At 41.8% G+C, this 11,108-nt stretch overlaps 1 protein-coding gene across 1 annotated transcript; it reads right to left on the bottom strand.

Moving 5' to 3' along the window:
• Window positions 1-1,073: 1,073 nt before the first annotated feature.
• LOC306917226 (hemopexin-like) lies at window positions 1,074-6,719 on the bottom strand (the record flags this gene model as incomplete). Its single annotated transcript, XM_079495359.1, has 10 exons — window positions 6,553-6,719; window positions 6,005-6,030; window positions 5,577-5,672; window positions 4,358-4,515; window positions 4,054-4,207; window positions 3,381-3,593; window positions 2,891-2,983; window positions 2,448-2,578; window positions 1,777-1,924; window positions 1,074-1,300 (listed from the first exon to the last, which is right to left on the bottom strand). The coding sequence occupies exons 1-10, from the start codon at window positions 6,714-6,716 to the stop codon at window positions 1,074-1,076; spliced, it is 1,410 nt and encodes a 469-aa protein (XP_079351485.1). The 5' UTR covers window positions 6,717-6,719.
• Between the last annotated feature and the right edge of the window lie 4,389 nt (window positions 6,720-11,108).

Raw genomic sequence — 11,108 nt, 5'->3', positions numbered from 1 at the left:
AGAACCTCTTTCATTTGTAATTGTGAAGTGACAATAAAATTTGATTGATTGTATATCTTGTGAGAAGTATTATTTAATTCATTGTATTGTATGTATGATGAAAAAATCACCATGTCTCATAACAACTGCACCCTTTCTCCATCAATGTCTCTCCCTTTCTTGGTGTCGTATAACACCACATTTGCATTTTTTCCATAGTCACATAGACTGTGTGTGTGTGTGTGTGTGTGTGTGTGTGTGTGTGTGTGTGTGTGTGTGTGTGTGTGTGTGTGTGTGTGTGTGTGTGTGTGTGTGTGTGTGTGTGTGTGTGTGTGTGTGTGTGTGTGTAGGGGGGGTATTGGGCTATTTAGGTGGTCAACAAAGAAACAATGTAGGCTACCTGACATAAACTTTTGTAACAATTTTAATCACTTTCTGAAGTTTTACATATTCTGGGGTGAAAATGACCCCAAGGATAAATTTCTTTAGTAAATTTGTACATAATGGCAAGATGAGAACTTTATTGAGCCCACGGGGGACATGCAGGCACCAAAGACAGTGCAGCAGTTAAGGACAGGACTAGAGGACAGTTAAGGACAGGACTAGAGGACAAGGACAGTTAAGGACAGGACTAGAGGACAAGGACAGTTAAGGACAGGACTAGAGGACAAGGACAGTTAAGGACAGGACTAGAGGACAAGGACAGTTAAGGACAGGACTAGAGGACAAGGACAGTTAAGGACAGGACTAGAGGACAAGGACAGTTAAGGACAGGACTAGAGGACAAGGAGAAAAAAGAACTACAGCAGATGCAGCATGATGGAGACACACCATACCGTATTTCTTTTACGTTGCAACAAGTAATGTTGGTCAATTGTTCAAAGAAAGAACAGTGGATTTCTTGACTATACATTAGTTTCTTGTGTAATAAAATAGCATGAGGAGCAACATTATCACATATAACCGTCTGTTATGTCTGTTTCTCTGTCTCGTTATTACGTCATCATAGGTACAGTATATTGTTTTGGAGATGCTTAGCTTACTTCAATGGAAACACACTATAATGTAAGTGGTCATCTCATATCACCACTGACTCAGTCCTGGCATGGCATTATGGCTGAGGTGATCGGCAGAGGCTCGGGGGCTATCCTGCTGTGACTCAGAGTCATAGGGCTCTCATAGAGGTAGTAGTGTGACCCCTGGAACACCTGGACACCTTTAGGGCCACACAGAGCAGCGTCTATCTTGAATGGTAAGGGTGCTGCTACGCGGCTCACTGCCCTGGGAGTCGCAGACAGGTCGACGTCGACCATCTTTTGCCCTGTTATAGAAGAGAAGGATGGTGGTTATAAGCCTGATTTCATAGTTAATTGTGTATGACATAGCATATATAGGATATTTCTTTGAGAGAGAGAGAGAGAGAGAGGGACTGAACCTTTTGGAAACATTTCACCTGGCTGCCCAAAACAGGGAAGCCAGGTTGGAACTGGAAGTGGTTAACCAAATGAACCCTAAAGTGTCCTATTTCTGTGCAAACATTATGCGAAAACAAACAAACATTTGCTCATGTTGTAAGCTTGTATTTGCTATTTTAGGCAAAGAGAGTGTACATTACGAAGTAGGGTTTGATTCATTAACTATCAAGTTAACATAACTGTTTTGTTCAGAATCAAAAGCATCCATGGTATTTGCTTCTAAAAATAAATAGGTCCACAGTTAAGTACAACATCACTATGAAAAGCAAAAAATACAAATAATTACATGTTTTATACATGTAAGTAGGTCACTTGCATATACCTTGGATTATGTGAACCACATGCTCATCGGCGCAGACAAAAGCTGCGTCCACGGGTCCCTCGATGCCCAACTCCTCTTTCAGGGTTTTAGGGTAGCCCGCGATCAAAGTGTAGGGAGCAGGGGATTTATAGATGTAAACCTGATCTCCCTGCCAGTGGATGGATTAGAGCAAAAGAACAACCAATTGGATACACACGGAGAGTGTCAAACAAACTCGGGTGCTAGGACGGTGTGTGAGCGTACAAAAGAATGACTTGTTATTGTACTGTATTGACCAAGATGCATTTACATCAACTTGTATTGTGTGCACACAGTGCATCTGTCAAAAGGATAAAACACAAAAGTCTTTCACATTATTTATCAAACATATTTAACGTAACAACTTTTATAATGGAAATCATCGGGCTGAAACCTTGCCCAAATTTGGAGTTATACGTCATAGATGTCATCATAGAATTACTGACGTTACAAGGCCTGCCACATGAAGTCATTCCCATGTACTGTAGATCCTGAGATCCACATGACTAGATCTTATCTATTTTGTTTGTTGACGAGGCATATAATGCTATGATTTATTGCTGCGCTTGTCAGGTCAAAGCACAATGCAACTGGATGTTTTGGGAAGACGACCAAAGGAATAGAGCTGCTAGCTGATCAAACAGAAAGCCTACCTTAATCATGTAGAGCTTGTCAGTGACAGAGAACACAGCATCCACCCCGCTGCTCATCTCCTTCCATGACCTGCCGATAGGGAAGGCGTGCATTCCATCACGAGACTGGTCCAGACGCATGTAAATGGGACCTGAAAGGAATACAGTGTCTTTTCAATACTGTAATCAAATTATGTTGGAATAATTCCTGATATTTTTGTCATTTTTGTATGGATCTCTAGTAAAACAAATACAAGAGGTACAGTTGTACATTAAGTCTAAAAGAATAACACAAAAAAGTCATGGGGACTTGTTTCCATTGTGGTCTATACAATTCATCAGCATAATATAAGCAAAATAACACATCAACATCAACAAATACAAAACATAAAACATGTAAATAAACTACTATGTACTGTTCAACGTCTCATGTAAGTCGAGGGTGAATATCATTTGACCATTACCTTTGAATGCATATGTTTTGCCGGCATCATCAGAAGTAATGGCGTCCAGAGTTACTTCACTGCATTTAGGGGTTCTGTAGCCACCTCCATGACCTACAATTCAGTCAAAACGTATTTGAATCAAACCTTTTCCTAAATCATGCAATACAGCGAGCTAAATTATACATTTGCCTACTTTGTACGACCTTGTCGCTTGCCACCAATAACACATTTCTGAAAATCTTTTATTTTCAGTGAAGTATAAATTGAACACTGTAAGGGTGTAATTTGAACTAATAAAATAGGTTAATCAGACTAATCGATTTAGTAGATTATGGAAAATCTATTTGAATGTTTTTTCGCATTGATTTGCTGATCGAGCGAACTTCTCGATTATTCAATTAATCTGAGACGTAATTGATGACAATCGATAGTTGCAGAGCCCTATACAGACACTGTACTGCATGAGACAGTGTCGGCCTGTTTTACGGGTACATTATGCTATACTCACCATGGTCACTGCACCTCATGAAGTAATTCCTGGCATCCTTTGGGTAGTCGCCGGTCACCTCTCCAGTCCGTTGGTGGAACCTGGTGAAGTTGTGTCCGTGGAAACAGTAGTAGTGTTCTTGCCAGCGTAAGGCAGAGGTGCAGACGGGCAGGTGGGACCACGTCTTCTTCTTTACTGTCTTGGTGGCGATGTCATAACCGTAAACATCATGTCCTGTCACCACAAAACAGGAAGGGGAAATGGATTAGGGGCACATTGTACAGGCTAAGATCCTGTTGCTTTGGCCTTCTTTGGACCGAGCAGCACAACATATACAGTACCTTTAAAGGAGCATTCAGTGATTAGGGTGATTTGGAAAACCACCCAGTCCGCCCCGGTAACAAAATGTGCACATGCACGCTCTACAGTGGGGGGAAGTGCAACAGGCCAACAGCATGTGCACCAAGGCCCGCCCCCACTCGATCATGATTGGAGGAAGGCCCCTCTCATCCTGATTGGATGAAGGCTTTGCCACCCGCCACCAAAACTGAAACTAGGGTTTTTTGACCCCAGGGGCTCACTGGGGACAGGGAAGAACTCCTTATATGGTCAGCACACTCTATAGTAGGGAGGATTATCCAGAAAAAAATAAAAAATAAGTGATATTTGAATTAAGTCAAATCACTGAATATACCTTTAAAGAAGAGGACAGAGTCGGTTATACACTCTCCTTTAGGACACTCCACGGCTGCATCCAGCTGGCTGGGGATTCCAGGGAAGTCCTGTTGAATGTCTTTAGGGTATCCCTCTTCCAGAGTGTGGTTGTAGTAGCTGAACACCTTGTCATCCTGTACATATAAGCATTACACAGCAAGAGAACCAATATTTAGATGTTTGCTTCTCCACCGCTTTTGTGTCAACCTACATTCAACCTGTTGTTGGTAGGCCATGATGCTTCCGACACAAATTAGGTTTAGACTGTGTAGAGTAGACCATACCTGGAAAAAGTACATGTGATCGTGATCCATGGGATGGTCCTCGCTGTGCATGCGGAATGCAGCGTTGACGTGACCGAGGTGGTGAGCGTCATCGAGCTCTTTGAAGGCCTGATTGGAGTGATAGGTGGCGGCACTGAACCCCTGCCACAGATACTCACCTTTAAATACACAGGGACATGATTTTCTTTACTCATTTAAATATGAAAATCACAACTGCTCATACATACTGCACCGTATGTATGAGCAATGGATGATCAATGGATTCAGTAAATATCAGTGTCAGTTCCCATTGTGATGATAATTTCTACAAAAACATATCCAACATCACAACAGAAGAAAAGCCTCCATTAATTAGCCAATGAATATTGTATGTAGATGTCATGGCTTTTCACAAAATGGCAAAAGCTTCACAAAATATTTCACAAACAAATCGAACACTAATATTCCTTTTCTCAAATGTATTTGAAAATGCTTTGCATTATTTGGGAATAAATTATTGATACTGTTCTGCTGATTCAGCGTTGAACACTGGATTTGTAAGATCATGTTTAGGGAGGATCCATTGAACCATTGAACCATATATCCCCTTACCCCTTATCCCTAAACTTATTTGCCATTTTTTACTATTTTGAAAAACATTTTAAAATAGTTAAAATAGCCGATCTACAAGCTCACAACGAGTCCATGAAGATCGGCTACTTGAACTATTGTAAAATGTTTTTCAAGATAGTAAAATATAGCAAAGAACTTTAGGGATAAAGGGTAAGGCGCGTCCAAGATAGGGGTTGGCCTGTATGTAAGAAAACAGTGTGAACAGTGACTTTATATCCTAGCACGTTTTCTGAATGTAGCCTTTCTTATTTTTTATCTTTGATTCTATACCTGCACTAGATTTTATGCTATGGTGTCTCATGTCTGTTGTTGTCCTGTATTGTTTATGTTTTAAACCACTACTTTTGCTGTAAACCTAATTGCCCTTCTGGGACATTAATAAAGACCTTGAACCTTGAACCTTGATTCCAAATGACTGTGTCTCTGTTTTGGGGAAGAATGGTACAAGGATTATGAAGTCTACTGGACCAGATCAGAATCCAACCAGAACCTTCTCTCCTGTGTCTGCTCTAATGTACCCCACCCTGGTTGTAGGCTAATAATTAAATGACACTGGAAATGGGAATTTACTGATTATAAAAAGACTAAAACAAAACTCATTCCAAACCTTTGAAGAAGAAGATATTGCCCTTCTCGTCAGGTGCAATCGCATCAAACTCAATTCCGGCACACCGGTCTGGCAGGGCAGGATCATGCACGTGTTCTTCATTTCAAAGACAGATGCAGGGGCCATTCACAATTAACAAACAAAGTAAACATTGAGAAGAAAGGCCTAGTAATGAAAAAAAAGCTGTATACTGGATTTTTATGGTAGAACAGACATGCAAGTTTGTACTTTTGAGCTGTTGAGAGGAGCAGCAGATTCTGAATTGAAAATATCACTTTTACACACAGACACAAGAAAGGACACAAATGTAATGTCTGCCCCTAGTATTGGCTGCATGCCTTCATGGTCGCTATAATTTGTTATTGATTTAGATCAGCAAGAGGAGAAGCGAGATGATTAGTCTAATAAATCATGGATTTAAAACCTACCAGCTACTGCAGCACCTTCATGATGTCTGTGGAATAGAAAAATACATTTCTGTGTTGTAAAATTATTCACACACCTTATTATTATTATATAGAAAATACATTTCACATCGAAGAAACCCTTAGTCATGTTACTGTGGCTAATCATTGACGAGGCCCTGAGGAAATATAATAACTAAACTTTTGTTTTGTTTGAACAATTGATCCAATGAGTGAACTTTGTAAAGTGTTTAACAAAGTTATGAAATGAATGGCACTAGTCATTGCTCGGCAAAAACAACATCATTTCTAAATCCCAAATGATACATTTGTATGGATAGGCTGACCAGTTTCATGTAATATATATGTAGTTAGATTTGGTTGGAGCATAATAATTGCCAAAAGAAATATTTTGTTTCCCAGTTAAAATCTTTTTAAAACTATATAAAAATGTAAGTATAACCTAAATGTATTTTTTAAATCTACATGTCTGTCATGCACCAGGACAGACAAATGGGACAATAATTCATCCATCCATTCATTGTCATATTTGATAAATATACTCTACTCACGTTGGTGCAGCGTTAGTGAGCCCCAGTGCCAAGCACAGAAAGAGAGTGTTGGAGAGCAGTTTCATGGCTGTGCAGAGTGTAGTCCTGGTGCAGTGCAGACCACCTGATACAACGTACCTGTGGTGCAAATGCTCAAACTGTGCTTTTATACAAAATCTCCTCATGAGGGCAGGCATGTTACAATACTGTGTGTGTGCGTGTGTGTGTGTGTGTGTGTGTGTGTGTGTGTGTGTGTGTGTGTGTGTTGTGCGTGTGCAAGCCTGTGTGAGTGTGTGCGTGGGTGTGCTTTGTTTACTAAAGAGAGAAAGTACACATGGGATTTTCAATTGTTGCAAAATGAGTCTTTTTACATTGATGACTGATTTGATTGCTTTTGCTAAATTCAGAGAACATGCTGTGCAGCTGCAGCATGACTCACTTTGTAAATGTTTTTTTGAAACATGACAAAATGCACCCGATGTACTATGAATCACCCCACAAAATCAAACTAAAACTAGAAAACGTGCCCTTCCGGGCACATGTCTCCACCAGGAGGATAGGAGTGTGTGTGTGATGTTTGGCAAAATGTTTAGGAGGATGTTTTTTTGTTTTGTTTTTGCAACAATTTTCTTCATTTTGTTGAGGAAATGCAGAGCCAGATCACTCATAGCATCTCTGAGGATAGAATTCTGGATGAGCAGGACATGTGCAGCATTTTGTACTTTTACGGGCCACTCCTGAAAACTTTGGAAGGCAATCTTAGCCAATCAGTGTACAATCTGAGAAATCCAACAGACTCGTCTTGATCACATGACTACAGAGATCATGTGTACCGATTGCCATTTCTTCATACGCCTTTGATGGCAATTGGATGATTTGAGGCATTTTGTTCCAAAAATTTGTTTTGCAAAAATCAACCTGTTGGTGGCGCTATAACAGGCCAATGTGAAAAGGGTGGGATATATTTCTCAGCCTAGTAAGAAAATGTGTGAAAGATTTCACGTAAATTGCATGCTGCGTTCATGATTTGAGGCTTTTGTTCAAAACGGGGCAATCTTGCAAACTGTGAAAGCCAATTATAGCCAATTAGGATGGAATATGAAATATCGGACAGATCCAACTTGAGCACATGACCATAGAGATACTGTGTAAGGATTTGTGAGATTTTTGGACAGAATCTGGAGGAGTAATATAAAAAAATGTGTTTTACAAAAGTCGGCCTCCTGGTGGCGCTATAAAAGGCAGATGCGGAAAATGCAGGTCAAAGGTTTGTCCTTGGCCTCTAGGGAGTGTGCATGCAACGTTTCACGCAGATCGGTGCAGTTTTAGGTAAAAAATGTGAAAAGCTGCCTCATGGTGGCGTTATAACAGGCCGTTCTGGAAAATGTGGGGCAGAGGTTCATCGTTGGGAGGGAGTGTGTGTGCAAAGTTTGGCATCGACCGGGTTAACGGTGCCGGAGATTAGCTGGTAACGGACGGAAGGAAGGACGGACGGGCGGACGGACGGACGGACGGAATTAGTAATTAGTCATGATACATCAGCAGATATGTGGTTTTTGTATGAGATGGTATTATTAACCACTTAAACCCCATATGGCTGAGCGGAGTCCTGCAGGGCTCTATACTAGTATATTTTCTGTTCTATGCTAATTTCTGGAGATTTAGAGATTTGGTGAAACTGGGAAAGAAAAGAAAAGTAACGGCCCCGCTTAACTAATAGTGTCTATAAGTGGTCAATGTTCAGGGTAACAGCAACACTATGAAGTTAAGAGATTTAACTGATGTCCAGCTTGCTTGGGTTTTAAAAGTTAAATAAAAGAATGCCCAAGAAGTTTACGGACTCACTGTTTCTTTGTTTTAGTGAACCATAGTATAACTCAATAATGGATAAATCAATAGCCTAAAAGTCGCCACAGAAATTGTATTTCCATTACAGTAGACCTTAAAGTATTCCAGTACTCAATAACATGTAGGCTACTTAAATTAGTTAAACAAGTGTAATGCTTAATTGGGTCGTCCACTCACAGTTAACAGTCTTTGTATTGAGTTTGTGCCTGAAATGTACTGTAATTCTGCAAACTGTTAATAAATATTTCAATCAATCAATCAATGCCCTACACATCCCACGGTGCCTAACATGATGGTGTCACTGTGACAGGGCTGATGCTTAACCAGGATCAGCTTTTCATCAGGAAACTGGCAGCTGAGGAGATGGGTGGACCCTCTTCTCTTCTGTCACTCCAGGAGGACCAGCTGAGGAGATGGGTGGACCCTCTTCTCTTCTGTCCCCCCAGGAGGACCAGCTGAGGAGATGGGTGGGTGTCCAGGAACACCTACATGAAAGGATTAGAAGATTAAGAGCAGCTTAAAAAAATAACAAGATGATGTTCAAAGTGTATTATGGTTGATCAAACTAAAAACCCTGATTCTTATTTTCCATTTATGCTTCATGCAATTTCAACTATTTATTTAACATTCTTATCATTACATTTTTTCAGGGTGGGATTTATATGTGTGGTTGTATATGGTCTTCTGTCGTGCTGTATGTCAGACCTTCAGCTCCGTTGCAGCAAGCCAGTCCAGTGTGTCATCGTCTAGGACGGTCAATTAAGCCACAATCACCATTCGATGGCCGGTATTTGGGGCAGCAGGTCAGCACGTGTTCCACAGTCTGTAGTGGATCCCCACATGCGCAGTGGACAGTCTGTGAGACCCCACAGTGGACACTGTCTGTGAGACCCCACAGTGGACAGTCTGTGAGACCCCACAGTGGACACTGTCTGTGAGACCCCACTGTGGGCAGTCTGTGAGACCCCACAGTGGACACTGTCTGTGAGACCCCACAGTGGACACTGTCTGTGAGACCCCACCTCTGCATGGCTGCACCCAAACGTCCCACACCTGTCCTCAGGCGGTTGAGGGTTGTCCGTACTCCTTACGGGGGAGGTGCTGAGGTGGAGGTGCTTTCAGCAAACCTATACACCTTAAAGTACATAGTTGAGTGAGACCCACAGTTTGGGAAAACACTGCATTAGATCAAAGTGTCTCCCAAATAGAAGGGAGGGAAACAGATTGTTTTAAATGCTGGCTATTCCAATAAAGTAGAAAACAGGAGGGGGTTAGACAAAAAAAGGAAGAGCTGAGCTGTTTGTTACAATTTGCTATTCTTTTTTCGAGAGAGGCCTGGCTGAGCTGACTAACCCTAACCCTTGGCTGCCTCGGCCGGCCTACCTGCATGCCTGCCTCGGCCTGCTTGCTTGCCTGCATGCTTGCCTGTCTCGTCCTGCCTGCCTGCCTGCCTGCCTGCCTGCCTGCCTGCCTGCCTGCCTGCAACTTGAATGAGGTGTGTAAACACTTATTTTACGGGTGTGGGTGTTGAACGTGGCTTTTGTGTTCTCCAGTTGTTTCTTGTAACTCCAAGTTACATGGGTTGGTTAGGTTTTTGACCATCCCAAGTGACGCTCAGTTCTTTTTTCGCGTCTCGGTTCCTCAGGTGGAAGCTGCATAGTTGGGTTTTTGATGGGTTGGGTTTCAGGTGGTTGTATTGTAGTAGCTTGATATTTCTTGGAGGGCACTTTCAAGGACAGACTCAATCTTCTGGAAGTCTGCTTGTTGGGTGGTGCAGGGGGGAGGTGCCTTTCACACAATGTGACTACCAGACCACAGACACATTCTGAATGTGAACTACAGCGCTTAAAGCGACCAGAGTACCGTCCTGTCCTCCTATCTTTATACCAGAGTACTGTCCTGTCCTATCTTTTCAATGCAACATTGATATTCTCTTCAGGAACACAATTCTTACCTCGCTCTTATAACATTTGTTATCGTACCAATACCATGATCGCACAGGGCGTACCTCAATGTCTCAGGACACTCACAGTGAAAACAAAAATTGCGTTTGACTTGCACGCACGCACACACACACATGCACACGCACAGACGGCATGCACGCACATGCTAACCAAATGTAACTCTGAGAGTGTAAAACATGTAACCAAATGGACCCTTACAGGTCTGTAACTCAGAGTGTACAGATGAAACAAAATGGGCAGGTCCGACACTGGTTATCGAAGCGTGTACACACGCACACACACATACACGCGGACACGCACGCACGTGTAACCAAATGGACCCTTACAGGTCCAACACTGTTTTTTTTATTAATCATCAAATGAAATGTGTGAGGTCAGCAAGAGAAAGTTAAAAAAAATCATAGCAAATACCGGTAATTCAAAGATTTTAGTTTTGTCCTATGTTTTTCTTCTTTATATATTACTTTACTGTTGAAATGTACATTTTACATTTCAACGAATGGACCTGTACATGACAACAACACAAAAACGAAGGCACTGGTGTCGTACTTCTGGTTTACCGGAACGGGGTTCAACTCCCTGCAGTGCCCTGCTCAATGTGTTGTATTTACATGGTTCAACTCCCTGCAGTGCCCTGCTCAATGTGTTGTATTTACATGGTTCAACTCCCTGCAGTGCCCTGCTCAATGTGTTGTATTTACATGGTTCAACTCCCTGCAGTGCCCTGCTCAATGTGTTGTATTTACATGGTTCAACTCCCTGCAC

This window comes from Electrona antarctica, assembly GCF_951216825.1.
Source record: "Electrona antarctica genome assembly, chromosome: 24".
Classification (NCBI taxonomy): domain Eukaryota; kingdom Metazoa; phylum Chordata; class Actinopteri; order Myctophiformes; family Myctophidae; genus Electrona; species Electrona antarctica.
Note: the sequence above shows the minus strand (reverse complement) of the source record. Positions and strands in the feature narration are given on the sequence as shown.